At 35.5% G+C, this 16990-nt stretch overlaps 1 protein-coding gene across 1 annotated transcript in view; it reads right to left on the minus strand.

Annotated features, from left to right (window-relative positions):
• LOC131820665 (disintegrin and metalloproteinase domain-containing protein 5-like) overlaps positions 1–16990 on the minus strand; it is a 159623-nt gene that overhangs the window by 69385 nt on the left and 73248 nt on the right. Inside the window, exon 13 of the mRNA XM_059156370.1 lies at positions 4038–4227. Within this exon, the coding sequence (XP_059012353.1) occupies positions 4038–4227 (190 nt within the window). The remainder of the gene's footprint in view (positions 1–4037; positions 4228–16990) is intronic.

The following is a 16990-nucleotide window of genomic DNA, read 5'->3' on the forward strand; positions in this document are numbered from 1 at the left end:
CTGATTAATATTCCAAGTTCTCTTGAAAGAATTTTTATATTTAGGCTGTTAAACATGGCAGCATATAAATATTATATTAAGGTGATTGGTGGTATTGTTCAGGTCTCCCATATCCTTAATGATTTATGGTCTAGTTGTTCTATCAGTTACTAAGAGATGTGAAATAAATCTCAAATATGATAGATTTGCCAGTTTCTCCCTTTAGTTCTGCCAGTGATTGCCTAATAAATTTTAAAGACTTAATATGTGTGTATATATGTAAATATATTTGTATAAATGTTCATATATTTATTATTGTTATATCCTCCTATGTATTTATCCTTTTTTATTTTGAAGTATTATATCTTTATTTTATATATTAGTATAGTCACTATAGCTCCCTTGTATTTACTATTTGCCTGTTATATCCTTTTCCATTTCATTATTTTTGTATGATACAAATTAAAATGTGTTAAAATGTTAAAATGTGATTTTAGAATGTGATTTAGCATGTGATTATTTCTCAGTTTTTATTTAGTCTGACAACCTTGGCCTTTTGATTAGAGTGTCTGGCCTCTTTATATTTAATGTAATTAACATTTATTTCAATTTGTTATTTTGCTCTTTGTTTCTATTTATCTCATCTTGTTTTTGCTCCTCAATTCTTCCCTTCTTGTCTTATTTTTTGTTGATGAAATACATTTAGTATTTAGCAAATAAATCCTCTATTGCCTTTTGTAGTTATATCTCTGCATACTTTTTCAATATTTGCTCTAGGATTTATAATAAGTATTTTTAAGACTATAATCTACTAAAAAAAAAGACTATAATCTACTTAAAGTTAATACTGATTTTCTTCAGGTAAATTATAGAAATGTTGCAACAACTTATTTTAATGTACCCTTCCATATTTCATGCTGTTGTTGTTATAGTATAGATGTAGATATACACATTTATATACACACAGAAGTGTGTATATGTGCATATGTATGTATATTTGTATTTATATGCATATGTATATGCACCAATAAACACATACATACCCATACATATATGTGTGTACATAATATACACACATGTAAATATACATGTATATGTTCATATATGTATTATGTATATATGAATGCATAGTGGATAAGTATATGTATTTACATATCTGTGCATGTATACAATGTTGTTTGTAAAATTAAGAGCAGAAAAGAAAAAGCATAATTATTTATATCCCTTCACATATTTACCAATTCCTGTGTTCATCCTCTTATAGATCAGACTGATCACCTACTGCATTGGTCCTTCAGTCTAAAACATTTTAAGTTCTCAAGATTTTCTGTAGTGCAAGCTTACTATGACATATTTTCTCTGCTTTTGCTTAACTGAGAATAACTTTATGTATTTCCATTTTAAAGAAGAATATCTTTGAATATAGATAGCTTGGTTCTTGACTTTTTTTTTTTTTTTTTGAAAGAGAGAGGGGTGTTTTTGTTTTTGTTTTTTAGGATTTTATTTATTTGACAGAGAGAGAGACAGCCAGAGAGGGAACACAAGCAAGGGGAATGGGGGATGGCGAAGCAGGCCCCCCGCTGAGCATGGAGCCCGGTATGGGGCTCAATCCCAGGACTGCTGGACCACGCATGACCTGAGCCCCAGCCCAAGGCAGGTGCTCAATGACCCAGCCACCCAGGAGTCCTGGTTCTTGACTTTCTTTCCTTCAGCACTTTTAGTTTGTCATTTCAAAGTCTACTGACCTCCATTATTGGTTATAAGAAATCAGCTATATTTTGTATCATTGTATCATGTACCTAATGTGTCTTTCTTTAGGCTGAAATTAAGTTTTCTTTTTATCTTGGGACTTTGAGAGGTTTTATTGATCTGTGTATAGAAGTGCGGTTTTTTGTGTGTCTATCTGCTTATGATTATAATGCTGAGCATCTTGGGTCTGTAAGTAAATGTTTTCCTTCAAATCTGGAAAATAATCGGCATTATTTTTGCAGATTTTTTTTCTTCCACCTACTCTCTCTTTTCTTTATGTTTAAATCCAATTACACCTACATTTGGTACTTAATATTTCTTCTCAGGTATCTAAGGTTTTGTTATTTTTTTCAACTCTTTTTCTCTCTGTTCCATAGAGTATATGTTCTTATTGTTTCACTGATCAAGTTCATTGATTCTTCTGCTTCTGTTTTGTTTCATTTATTACTTTTCACTTGTAGACTTTAAATTTATATTTTTATGCTTAACATATATCTGTTGATATTCTCTAGCTGCTCACTCAATAGGATAATTTTTCCTTAAATTATTTGAGCATAATTTCCTTTAATGCTCCTAATATATTAAAAATAACTACTGTGAAGTCTTTGTCTGCTAAATACAATATCTTGGATTTTTCAGAATCAGTCCCTTAACTGCTTATTTTCCTAAATATGGTTCACATTTTCTGTAATAATTCTCTGTCTAGTAAATTTTTGTTTAGTAAGTTAAACATTATAGATACAATGATATAATGCCTGTATTCAGCTATCTTTCTGGATGCTTTTTTTTCCCCCTATAGGGAATTAAGTAACCTGGATATAAACTGTAAGCTTTATCTCCCCTATAGTATGCCATAGTTATTTCTACTCAACTTATATGTCTTCAAACCTCTGAGTTTTTAGCCTGATTCCCTGGTGTAATCTGACATTCAGCCAAGGATTTAGGTAGAGATAGCACTTAGATTTCAGAGTACAAACTATGTGTAATTTCTTTGTTTCTTAAGATTCCTCTTTAATTTCCAGTTGCAGTCCCAGTCTCAAACTCACAGGGCTCACCTGGTACACCTGTGTCTTTCAAGTGTCTCACCCTACATTTTTTGCCCTATAGGGTATGTCTAGGCCGTGCATATTTTAGCAGTCAGCCAAATGTATTTAAAATTTATCATCAGATTTTAGGTTTTACCACTTTCACAATTCTCTCTTTCAGGGTTTTCCCCTTAAATTTCCAGTGGTTCTCATCTCTGAAATCTGTTCTCTTTCACATTGAATCAGTAGAGCTGCAGTTTTCCACAGCTATTTAATTCTGCCACAGCTGTGGAGTTAGAAGGGCACTCTTATGCTAGAAAGATATAAACTCACAATCCTGATTAATTGCAGCTGCAATTTTTCAAGAGTAAACTCTCCTCTGGCTTCTTCTTTTAAATATTCTCCATTATATATAATAGATATAACATATATTTTTATGTTATAAAATATATTTATAACATATAAATTATATTATATATATTATATATAATATATAAATTTTTATATATTATTTATGAATAATATATATTGTATGTAATATATTGTATATAACATAAATTATTATATGCATAATATATCTATATATAAATATGTTTATATGTATAACATTTATAATATAATAATATATAGTTGGTTACATATCTTTGTATAGTATTTATTTTAATAATATATATTAATTTTTAATAATGTTTCATATTTTACAATTGCTATCTCTTGAGAGTTTCCATGTGACTACTTTACTTTATTGTCAATAGCTCCTCTATCATCTTTTATCTTTCTTTTGGTTTGATCTTAGTTCTACATTTTTGTATTTTCTACAGGTGATAGATTTTTTAAAAAACACTTTTAATTGGCATCACCTGTCAACAGAAAACATTTCACTTTATATAGCAAGCAATGCATTTTGCTGTTTCACTGTTAATAGTCTGTTGCCTTTAGATTTTCCTGTTTTTGTTACTGCTTGTTGTTAAAGGTATATTTTTTTAGCTCCTTAGAACACCTTTGTGGTAAATAATTATGAGTTTGGAGTTGACACTCCAAATAGATACACTAAAGAATGTCAGAAGGCAATCTCTGAAGTTAAACATTATCTAAAAGGCTTTTGCTGTCCACTTCAAAAAATAGCAAAATTAGGAAACTTAAAGGCTTCCATCTTCCCCAAAGGTCTTTTTCAAATTTATTGTTCTGAAAGACAAAGTCTCACCTTTTTTAGCTATTATACAGATATATACACATACTTTTTATCTATAAACATACATAAAAGCTGAAAAAATTTCTACTAACCTCTATAATGCCACAATCACACTCTTCACCATGTTCCAATTTTCCATTGCCACATACTTTCCTTTGTGCTTCTTTATAAACTGGCATTTCAGGAAGGATTTTCTGAAGACATTCAAAGCCAGCTTGTGAAGCTAAGTATTTAAAGTCATCCAAACTACAGGTGCTAAACTCCTTTACACCCCCAGACTGCCTAAAATATTTTAAAAATGGATACGACAAAAATTATTGCTGTATATCTCTGCATTTCTGCTAATGTATGGGTTTTGAAAAGAGATTTTAAAAGAATTATGGAAAAAATAAGCACATTTAAAAAAATATTCATTGCATTGCAAAACATACTAATGATTTACCATACTTTTTAACAATTTAAAAATTCTTGTTATAAAAATATCTAAAATCTTTTTAGAGCATTCTATCCTGTTTTAAACAAGACCTATTATTTATCTATCTTATGAACTTCATTAAATCTTTAGACATAAGAACTGTGTTTATTTTATTTACTTTCCCAAAGCCATACCATTGAATATTAAGTTTTTTAAGCCTCAATATTTAACATATTTTGTATTTTTATATAATAAAATTCTTTTAATGACAATATAAACATGTTTATATTAATTTTAATAATACATTTTAGGGCTTTTGTTCATAATTATGTTCATAATTGAACATTTGAAATAAAAACCTAATAAATAAAAATGCTAAAATAAATAAATAAATATTATAATGTATTATATATTTATATATTATTAATATATATTTATATATATTAATATATTATATATATTTATATAAATAAATAAAAACAGTAAAGAAATACAAAGAATTATAAGAGAATATTATGAGCAATTATATGCCAAGAAATTAGGCAGTATGGAAGAAATGGATTCATTCTTAGAAATATATAAACTACCAAAACTAAAACAGAAAGAAATAGACAATATAAACAGATCCACAACCAGCAAAGAAATAGAATCAGTAATCAAAGGCTAAAATGAAATAATGAGAAAATATACTAGCTGATCTGGTCACTGTTTACAACATAATTACTGAGCATTCTCCTAGGCAAAATATATGTAGTAAAAAGTAGACCAAGTGCCTGGTAGGGACAAAAAGCACAAACATCAGGCAAAAAAATATATGAAACACTGGAATGGTGAAATGATGGGGAAAAACCAACATAATATACAAGGGAATAAAAGATACTACTTTGGAAGAAAAGACACTTATTAAAGAAAGAAATTATAGTTCACATCATACTTTTCATGAAAAACTGAACGTTTTCCCCTTAAGACTGGGAACAAGACAAAGATATCCACTCTCACATCAATAAAGTTATTGAAATTATTCCAAATTCAATTACATACAAATAGATGAAATGGAAAAATAAAAGTGTTCTTCATAACACTTTTTTTGTTTAGAGAAATTCTTAAGGAATCAACAAATAGAATTGGAAAATTCTAATGAGTTTAGCAAGTTTTTACCACACAAAATCAATATACAAAAATGAATTATACTTTCATGAACTATGAATTATGCTTTCATGTATTTTTTAACCAATCCATTTTTTAATTTTTAAATTCTTTTCTTTTCTAAGAGAGAGAAAGCAGGGGAGGAGCAGAGGGAGAAGGAGAGAGAGAATTGTGTTTTTAATATAATTTTTAAAATTTAAATTCAAGTAATTTACCATGTAGCGTGTTGTTTCAGGGATAGAATTTAGTAATTCATCAATTGCATATAACACCCAGGCCTCATTCCGTCAAGTTCCCTCCTTAATGCCCATCACCAGTTGCCCCATCCTTCTACTCACTGCCCCTCAAGCAATCCTCAGTTTTTTCTCTATAGATAAGAGTCTCTTATGGTTTGCCTCTTTTTTATCTTATTTTAATTTTTTTTCTTTCCTTCCCCTATGTTCATCTGTTTTGCTTCTTAAATTCCATATATGAGTGAAATCATATATTTGTCTTTCTTTGACTGATGTATTTCACTTAGCCTAATACCCTCTAGTTCCATTCATGTACTTGAAAATGGCAAGATTTCATTCTTTTGATGACTAATATTCCACTATATATATACCATATCCTCTTTATCCATTCATCTATTGATGGACATCTGGGCTCTTTCCATATTCTGGCTATTTGGACATTGCTGCTATAAACATGGGGGTGCATGCCTCCCTTCAAATCACTATTTTTATATCCTTTTGATAACTACCTTATAGTGCAGTTGCTGAGTAGTAGGGTAATTCTATTTTTAATTTTTTTGAGAAACTTCCATACTGCCTTCCAGAGTGCCTGCACCGTTTGCATTCCCACCAACACTGTAAGAAGGTTCCCCTTTCCCTGCATCCTCAATGACATCCTGACATGTTAATTTTAGCCATTCTGACAGGTTTGAGTTGGTATCTTGTGGTTTTGATTTATATTTCCCTGATTCTAAGTGAGGTGCAGCATTTTTTAATGTCCATTGGTCATTTGTATGTTTTCTTTGGAGAAACGCCTGTTCATATCTTCTGCCCATTTCTTGACTGGATACTTTGTTTTTGCGGTGCTGTTTGATAAATTCCTTATGGATTTTGGATACTAGCCCTTTATCTTATAAGACATTTGCAAATATCTTCTTCCATTTGGTAGTTTGTCTTAGTTTTGTCAACAGTTTCCTTTGATGTGCAAAAGCTTTTTATCTCAATGAAGTCCCCATTCTTCAATTTTGCTTTTGCTTCCCTTGCCTTTGAAGACATGTCTGTTAAGAAGTTGCTGCAGCCAAGGTCAAAGAAATTGCTGCATGTGTTCTCCTCTAGGATCTTAATGGATTCCTGTCTCACATTTAGGTCTTTCATCCATTTTGAGTCAATTTTTGTGTATAGTGTAAGAAAATGGTCCAGTTTCACTCTTCTGCATGTGGCTGTCCAATTTTGCCAACACAATTTTTTGAAGAGACTGTCTTCTTTCCATTGGATCTTTTTCCTGCTTTGTTTTTCCTGCTTTTTTGTTTCCTGTTGAAGAGTAGTTGACCATAGAGTTGAGGGTCTATACTGGGTTCTCTCTTCTCTTCCATTGATCTATGTCTGTCTTGTGCCAGGGTCATACTGTCTTGATGATTACAGCTTTGTAATACAGCTTGAAGTCTGGAATTGTGATGCCTCCAGCTGTGTTTTTCTTTTTCAACATAACTGCGGCTATTCAGGGTCTTTTCTGGTTGTACACAAATTTTAGGATTGTTTGTTCTAGCTCTGTGAAAATGCTGGTTTTGTTTTGATAGAGGCTGCATTGAGCATGTAGATTGCTTTAGGTAGTATAGAATTTTAACAGTATTTGTTTTTACAATCCATGAGCATGGGATGTTTTTCCATTTTTTTGTGTCTTCCTCAATTTCTTTCATAAGTGTTTTACAGTTTTCAGAATACAGATCCTTTATCTCTTTGGTTAGGTCCATTCCTAGGTATCTTATGGTTTTTTATATAATTATAAATGAGATCAATTCTTTGATTTCTTATTCTTCTTCCTCATTCTTAGTATATTGAAATTCAAGTAATTTCTGTGAATTGATTTTATATCTTGCCACTTTGTTGAATTCCTGCATGAGTTATAGTAATTTTTGATGGAGTCTTTCAGGTTTTATAAGCTTAACTATGGTAAGTCATGGTATTGACCTGGTTTTGCTAACTTTGAGAGGAGTTCTCTGTGCCTTCTAGATTTGAATGCCTGTTTTCCTCAAAAGATTAGGGATTTGTTCAAATAAACCTTCTGTCCTTTGTTGCCCCCCCCCCCGCTCTTTTGGTACTCCTATGATATGATATCATCATTTATGGAATTTTGAGTTTCCTAAGTCTAACTCCATGATCTAATGGTTTTCTCTACACCCTCTTTTCAGCCTCATTATTTTCTATAATTTTATCTGCTATGTCACTGACTCACTCTTCTGCTTCATCCATCCTTGTGTTTATGGCCCCACTTGGCACTACATCTTGGTTAGCATTTTTAATTTTGGTCTGTCTAGATTTTACCTCTATAGTAAGGAATTCTTTAGTGTCTTCTATGTTGTTTACAACAGCTAGTATCCATATAAATGTTGTTTTAAATTATAGTTCAGATATCTTATATCTGTATTGATTAAATCTCTGACGAGTTCTACCTCATGCTCTTTCTTTTGGGTGAATTCCACCATCTCATCATTTTGTCCAGAAAAGAAAAAAAAGAGGAAAAAGAACAAAAAATAATAACAGCGAAATAAAACAAAAAAGGGGGGGAAGAAAAACAAAAACAAAAAAAGAAAAAATACTGAGTGTGTCTTTTGGTCTGCTTGTTAAACTATGTCCCAAAATAAAAAAATAAATTAAATTAAATTAAACAAAAAAGTATGCATATGTAAATATAAATATTAATAAATAATAAAAGATTTTAAAATGAGTTGGAAAATATAATAAATGAAAATAACAATAAAGGAATAAAAGGAAAAAGAAAGCTACATCCTATTTTCCATAGAGCTAAAGCTTGCAGCACTCTGTGTTTAATAACTTTGGGGCATGCTAATTGGTGGTGCTGGTCTTCTGGAGGAGAGGCCTGCTATGCTGATTCTCAAGGTGACTTGTTTCTGTGGGAATGTGTCCCCAGGGCACAAGGGGGCTGCAGGACTAGGTGTATGTGGTCATAGCCTTCATTAGATGGTGCTGTGTTGTTGTTTTTTTCCCTGAAGGCTTTCAGCACTGATGGCCAGGATAAAAATTGCTGTGCCCTGCTCTCTAACCTCTGAGCTGAAAGTTTGCACCCCTACTCTTCAGTGAACCCCCATAGAAGAGCAATAGGTCATCCTACTTGTGTCCTCTGTTTCCATCTGAACCTTATGCTCATGTTTCCCATGTCCAAGCCATTTTATCTCAGGCCTGTGACTAAGTTTCAAAACTCCAAATTTCAGGATGTTGCAAAGATGGCAGAGGAGTAGGGAACTCTACTTCAATCAGTCTCCCGAACTGAGCTGGATATCTACCAGACTACTCTGAACACCCACATCACCCAAATCAAACTGAGATGCAAGAAGATATATCTGGATCTCTACAAACAGAGTATCTCCAGCAGTTGATTCGTGGTATGAAGCAGGGAGCCATGATTCTGGAGGCAGATATCAAAAGATAAATGGAAGGGGGAGGGAGCCTCCAGGTTCCTGTGCTGCAGGAGCACAATCCCTCCCATGCTGGGGACCAGGTACAGACTCCTGAACCAGTAGTGACAGGGCCCCTCAGATTGAAGCCTGGAGCTGCAGGGGCATGCGTGTAAACTGGCAGTGGCTGGCAGTTTTAAAAGCACAAAGTACAGAGATGTGCCTTGACCTGGGAGCAACAGCTGGGAGTGCTGCTATGGGGCATACAACCCAGGATGCTGCAGTTTTTAGCAGCACAGACAGTAACAGAGACAGTGTAGCCAGGAAAGTTTACTGAAGAACAGACTGTGATCTCTCTGTTCTGAGGCAAAAGTCTGGATATGGTCACTTCTGCTTTGACTCTTGGAAGAGACAGGGAAATCTGCCAGAGAACAAAAGCCTCCAAAACTGCTTTTCACTGAGCCCATCCCTCACCACAGGGACAGGGCAATTCTGCCCAAACAGGGTTGCCTGAGTAATAATGTGGCAGGCCCTTCCCCTAAAAGACAGGCTGGAAGAACAAGAGGCCAACAATCTTAAGGTCCCTACAAAACTCATCTTGCATTTTGCTTGGGGTATGGTCAACAATTTGGATTCTGTGCATTCCCTCAACCACCCCTCAACAGAACAACTAAGAGGAGGAACCCCCAAAATAGGAAAGACTCAGAGACTGTGACCTCTGACACAGAACTAATGGATATGGACATAACCAAGATGTTGGAAATAGAATTCAGGGTAACAGTTATGCAGACAATTGCTAGGATGGAGAAAACTATTAGTGGCAACTTATATTCTCTAAGGGGCAGAACTTGAAAATGCTATCAGTGAGATCCAATCTAATCTAGATACTCTGACTGCTAGGGTAAATGAGATAGTAGAACGAATAGGTGATCTAGAAGAAAAACTGATTGAAAAGAAGGAGGCCTGGAACAAACAGCTTAGAACCCATGAAAACAGAATTAGAGAAATAAATGACACCATGAAACATTCCAATGTCAGAATTATTGGGATCCCTGAGGGGATGGAGAGAGAGATGACTAGAAGATATTTTTTACCAAATTATAGCTGAGAATCTCTCTAATCAGGGGAATGAAACAAACATTTGTGTCCTAGAGGCAGAGAGGACCCCTGCCCAAGAGCAAAGGGAACAGACCAATGCCCTGGCACGTAATAGTAAAACTTGTAAATCTTAGAACCAAGGAAACCATCTTAACGGCATTTAGGGAGAGGAGACTCCTTACGTACAGAGGGAGGAATACCAGAATAATGTCAGACCTATCCAGGCAAGCCAAAAAAGGGCTAGCAAAACATACTCAGTGTACTAAATGAGAAGAACATACAACAAAGAATACTTTATCTAGCAAGGCTGTCATTCAGAATGGATGGAGAGATACAGAACTTCCAGGATGGGCAAAAACTGAAATATGTGACCACTAAGCTGGCCCTGCAAGAAATATTAAGGGGGGGTTCTATAAAAGGAGAAAGACCCCAAGAGTGATATAGAACTGAAATTTACAGATGCAATCTATAGAAACAAGGACTTCCCAGGCAACATGATGACAATAAATCATATCTTTCAATAATCACTCTCAACGTGAATGGTCTAAATGCTCCCATAAAGTGGCACGGGGTTGCAGATTAGATAAAAAGACAGGACCCATCCATATGCTGAATCCAAGAGACTCATTCTGAACCTAAATATACATCCAGACTGAAAATGAAGGAATGGAGAACCATCCTTCATGGAAACGGACCTCAAAAGAAAGGTGGGTAGCAATCCTCATATCAGACAAATTAGATTTTAAGCTAAGACGGAAGTGAGACATACAGAAAGACAATATATCATTCTTTTTTTGTTTTTTATTTTTTTTATCAACATATAATGTATTATTTGCCCCAGGAGTACAGGTCTGAATCACCAGGTTTACACACTTCATAGTACTCACCATAGCACATGCCTTCCCCAATGTCCATAACCCAATGACCCTCTCCCTAGTCCCGCCCCCTGCAACCCTCAGTTTGTTTTGTGAGATTAAGAGTCTTTTATGGTTTGTCTCCCTCCCGATCCTATCTTGTTGCATTTATTCTTTTCCTATTCCTCAAACCCCCAGATTGCCTCTCAACTTCCTCATATCAGGGAGATCATATGATAATTGTCTGTCTCTGACTTATTTCACTAAGCATAATACCCTCTAGTTCCATCCACGTCATCGCAAATGGCAAGATTTCATTTCTTTTGATGGCTGCATAGTATTCTAGTATGTGTGTGTGTGTGTGTGTGTGTGTGTGTGTGTGTGTGTCTGTGTCTGTGTGTGTACAGCACATCTTCTTTATCCATTCACCTGTTGATGGACATCTAGGTTCTTTCCATAGTTTGGCTATTGTGGACATTGCTGCCAAAAACATTCAGGCGCATGTGCCCCTTCGGATCACTACATTTGTATCTTTATGGTAAATACCCAGTGGTGCAATTGCTGGGTCATACGGTAGCTCTATTTTCAACTTTTTGAGGAACCTCCATGCTCTTTTCCAGAGTGGTTGCACCAGTTTGCATTCCCACCAATGGTGTAGGAGGGTTCCCCTTTCTCCACATCCTCACCAGCATCTGTCATTTCCTGATTTGTTAATTTTAGCCATTCTGACTGGTGTGAGGTGGTATCTCATTGTGGTTTTGATCTGTAGTTCCCTGATGCCGAGTGATGTGGAGCACTTTTTCATGTGTCTGTTGGCCATCTGGATGTCTTCTTTGCAGAAATGTCTGTTCATGTCTTCTGCCCATTTCTTGATTGGATTATTTGTTCTTTGGGTGTTGAGTTTGATAAGTTCTTTATAGATTTTGGATACTAGCCCTTTATCTGATATGTCGTTTGCAAATATCTTCTCCCATTCTGTCAGTTGTCTTAAAGGGTCTATCCAACAAGATCTAACAACTGTAAATATCTATGCCCACAACATGAGAGCAGCCAACTACATAAGGCAACTGTTAAACAGAATAATAAAAAAAATGTTGACAAGAATATATTAATTGTAAGGGATCTTAACACACCATTCTCAGCAATAGACAGATCATCCAAGCAGAAAATCAACAAAGAAACAAGAGTTCTGAATGACACACTAGACCAGATGGACTTCATAGATATATCCAGAACATTTGACCCTAAAACAACAGAATACTCATTCTTCTCCAGTGCACATGGAACATTCTCAAGAATAGTGGGTCTCACATACTGGGTCACAAATAAGGTCAGAACTGATACAAAAAGAGATTATTCCCTGCATATTCTCGGACCACAATTCTCTGAAACTGGAACTCAATCACAAGAAAAAGTTTGGAAGAAATTCAAACACTTGGAAGCTCAAGGCCATTCTGCTCAACAATGTTTGAGTCAACCAGGAAATTAAAGAATTAAAGAAATTAAACAATTCATGGAAACCAATGAGAATGAAAACACTTTCCAAAACCTATGCGATACAGTAAAGGCAGCCCTAAGCGGGAAATACATAGCCATCCTAGCCTCACTCAAAAAAATACAACAATCCTGAGTACACAAACTATCTTTACACCTGAAAGAACTGGAAAATCAACAACAAATTAAGCTTAGCCCATGTATGAGAAGGAAAATAATTAAAATTAGAGCAGAGATCAGTGAACTAGAAACCAGAAATACAGTAGTACACATCAACAAAACTAGAAGCTCGTTCTTTGAAAGAATTAATGAGATTGATAAACCACTGGCTGAACCTATCCAAAAGAAGAGAAAGAATCCAAATTAACAAAATTATGAATGAAAGGGGAGATATCATGATGAACACCAAGGAAATAGAAACAATCGTTAGAAATTTTTAATAACTATATGCTAATAAATTAAGCAACCTGGAAGAAATGGGTGCATTCCTGGAAACCTATAAACTGCCAAGACTGAAACAGGAAGAAATTGATAACCTGAATAGACCAATAGCCAGTAACGAGATTGAGGCAGTGATCAAAAACATCCCAAAAAACAAGAATCCCGGAACTGAAGGATTCTACGGAAGTATTCTACCAAACATTCAAAGAAGAAATAATACCTATTCTCCTCCTGAAGCTGTCTCAAGAAAGAGAAACAGAAGGGAAACTTCCAGACTCATCCTATGAGGCAAACATTACCTTGATCCCAAAATCAAGGCAAAGAACCCATTAAAAAGGAAAAATTCAGACCAATATACCTAAGGAATATGGATGCCAAAACTCTCAACAAGATCCTAGCTAATAGGATCCAGCAGTACATTACAAGGATTATCTACCATGACCAAGAGCGATTTATCCCTGGGATGAAGAGCTGTTCAACACTCGTAAATCAATCAGTTTGATAGAACACATTAATAAGAGAAGAGAGAGAAATAATATGGTCCTCTCAATTGATGCAGAAAAAGCATTTGATAAAATACAGCATCCTTTCCTGATTAAAACTCTTCAGAGAATAGGGATACATTCCTCAATTTCATAAAACCCATCTATGAAAAACCCACAGCAAATATCATTTTCAGTGGGGAAAAGCTGAGAGCCTTTCTCTCAAGATCAGAAACATGAGAAGGACGCCCACTCTCACCACTATTGTTCAACATAGTACTAGAAGTCGTAGCCTCAGCGACCAGACAACAAAAAGAAATAAAAGGTATTCAAACTGGCAAAGAAGAAGTCAAACTCTCTCTCTTCACAAATGACATGATACTTTATGTGTAAAAATTCAATTCATACAATTCATACGGCAATTCAGTAATGTGGCAGGATAAAAATCAATGCACAGAAATGAGTTGCTTTCCCATACGCCAACTGTAGAAAGAGAAATTAAGTAATTAATTCCATTTACAATAGCACCAAAAACCATAAGATACCTTGGAATAAACCTAGCCAAAGAGGTAAAAATCTATACTTGAGGAACTAAACACTCATGAAAGAAATTGAAGAAGACACAAAAAGATGGAAAGACATTCCATGCTCATGGATCAGAAGAATAAACACTGTTAAAATGTCTATGCTGCTCAGAGAAATCTGTTCTTTCAATACTATTCCAATCAAGATACTATAGGCATTTTTCAAAGTGCTGGAACAAACAATCCTAAAATTTGTATGGAACCAGAAAAGACCCTGAATCACCAAGGAAATGTTGAAAAAAGAAAAACAAACCTAGGGGCATCACATTACCTGATTTCAAGATATATTATAAATCTGTGATCACCAAGACAGCATGGTACTGGCACAAAAATAGATACACAGACCAAAAGAACACAGTAGAGAGCCCAGATATGGACCCTCAACTCTATGGTCAAATAATCTTTGACAAAGCAGGAAAAAAATATCCAGTGAAAAAAAGACAGTCTCTTCAATAAATGTTGCTGGGAAAATTGGACAGCCACGTGCAGAAGAATGAAACCCAACCATTCCCTTACACCATACACAAAGATAAACTCTAAATGGATGAAAGACCTCAATGTGAGGCAGGAATCCATCAAAATCCTAGAGGAGAACATAGGCAGTAACCTCTTCAATATTGGCCACAGCAGCTTCTTTCAAGACACGTCTCCAAAGGGAAAGGAAACAAAAGTAAAAATGAACTTTTGGGACTTCACCAAGATAAAAAGCTTCTGCACAGCAAAGGAAACAGTCAATAAAACAAATGGGCAACCCACAGAATGGGAGAAGATGTTTGCAAATGACACTACAGACAGATGGCTGATAATCAAGAACTTCTCAAACTCAACACCCCCAAAACAAATAATCAAGTCAAAAATTGGGCAGAGGACGTGAACAAACATTTTTCCAAAGACGACATACAAATGGCTAACAGATACATGAAAAAAATGATCATCATCATTAGCCATCACAGAAATTCAAATCAAAACCACACTGAGACACCATTTTACACCAGTTAGAATGGAAAAAATTGACAAGGCAAGAGATAACAAAGGTTGCAGAGGTTGTGGAGAAAGGGGAATCCTCTTACACTGTTGGTGGGAATGTAATTTGGTACAGCTACTTTGGAAAACAGCGTGGAGGTTCCTCAAAAAATTAAAAAATAGAGCTACCCTATGACCTAGCAACTGCACCATTTACCCCAAAGTTACAGATGTAGCGAAAAGAAGGGCCACATGCTCCCCAATGTTCATAGTAACAATGTCCACAATGGGCAAACTGGAAAGAGCTGAGATGCCCTTCAATAGATGGAAGGATAAAGAAGATGTGCTCCATATATACAATGGGATATTACTCAGCCATCAGAAAGGATGAACATTCAACTTTTGAATCAGCATGAATGGGGCTGGAGGAGACTATGCTAAGTGAAATAAGTCAATTATCATATGGTTTCACTTATTTGTGGGGTATAAGAAATAGCATGGAGGACATTAGGAGAAGGAAGGGAAAAATGAAGGCGGGGGAGGGGAATGGGAGGGGGAGAAGAACCATGAGAGACTATGCACTCTGAGAAACAAACCGAGGGTTTTAGAGAGGATGGGGGTGAAGTGATGGGTTAGCCAGGTGATGGGTATTAAAGAGGGCACATATTGCATGGAGCCCTGGGTTTTATATGAAAACAATGAATCATGGAACACTACATCAAAAACTACTGATGTACTGTATGATGACTAACATAATATAAAAAAAGGGAAAAAAAACCTACAAATTTCAGGGACTCCTGTGGTGTGGACCTGCACTGTTCTGCTTGTGGAGGGTCTCACCATGCTTGCTGGCCAATCCCAGGAAAGTGGTCATGTGACCATAAGGCAGTTCAGATTATAGCAGAAAGCCAACACGAAGACCAGCTGCTCTCCTCTGGCTTCCTGGCTCCCATGTCTGGAAATAGCACATCATCTTGGCACCACCCACTCTTCCTGTCACCCAGAGGATCCTCAGACCACGCTGTCACTCCTGGGATTCCACCCATCTTCACAACCTGAGCACATTTAAGCCAGGTACATTCTAGTTAGTAATAAACTTCCAAAGGTTCAGATTTTATGCTCTGCAGTTTCCAATACTTTGCAAAAGCACCCATAAGCAGGATACTTCTCCCCTGGTGAATCCACAGCTATATCTACCCCAAGAACTTATATACCTCCTATCTTCCAAAAAGTGGTCACTTTTCTACTTACAGGCTTGCAGATTTTTTTTCTCTCAGAACTCCAATTAATTTCTTGGGTATTCAGAATGATTTGGTAATTATCTAGCTATGTTTGAGGGATTAGACTATCTGAGGTCCCCCTACTTCTCTGCCATCCATCTTAACTCCTCCCCACAAACACACAATGACCCCTCCCCCAGAGAAAGAGAATCTTATGAGGCTCCACACCCAATGTGTAATAGAACCAGAGTCAATCTCACAATCCTGAGATCATGACGCAAGCCAAAATCCAGAGTCAGATGCTTAACTAACTGAGCCACACAAGTCCCTTAATTTTTAAGTTCTTGACATTACAGAACTAAACTGAAATTTATTAAAAATCCACTTTTACATTTCTTATCAACAAACAAATAAAATTTATGAGCCAAAAACTCAAAACAAAACTAAAACAAGGAAAAGCTTATAAAACTAAATATGGATCCCAGCATCAACTGCTGAACAGAGAATGTGACTTTTTTTTAAATTCTTGGCATATGGTAAAGTTGTGTAGAAACTAAACACAAATTCTTTAAAGCCTGGAACCCCTGGCCAGAAATTACACAGTTGGATGATGGGAAAACTGCAGAAAGGGATTGTAAATTAACTTACACTGTTCTGGCTTCACCTCACGTCCTTCTCAGGGTTAACCCCAGAATTGATTAGGTATTGGGGCAGACTAATACT

Source organism: Mustela lutreola, chromosome 18 (assembly GCF_030435805.1).
Source record: "Mustela lutreola isolate mMusLut2 chromosome 18, mMusLut2.pri, whole genome shotgun sequence".
NCBI lineage: Eukaryota > Metazoa > Chordata > Mammalia > Carnivora > Mustelidae > Mustela > Mustela lutreola.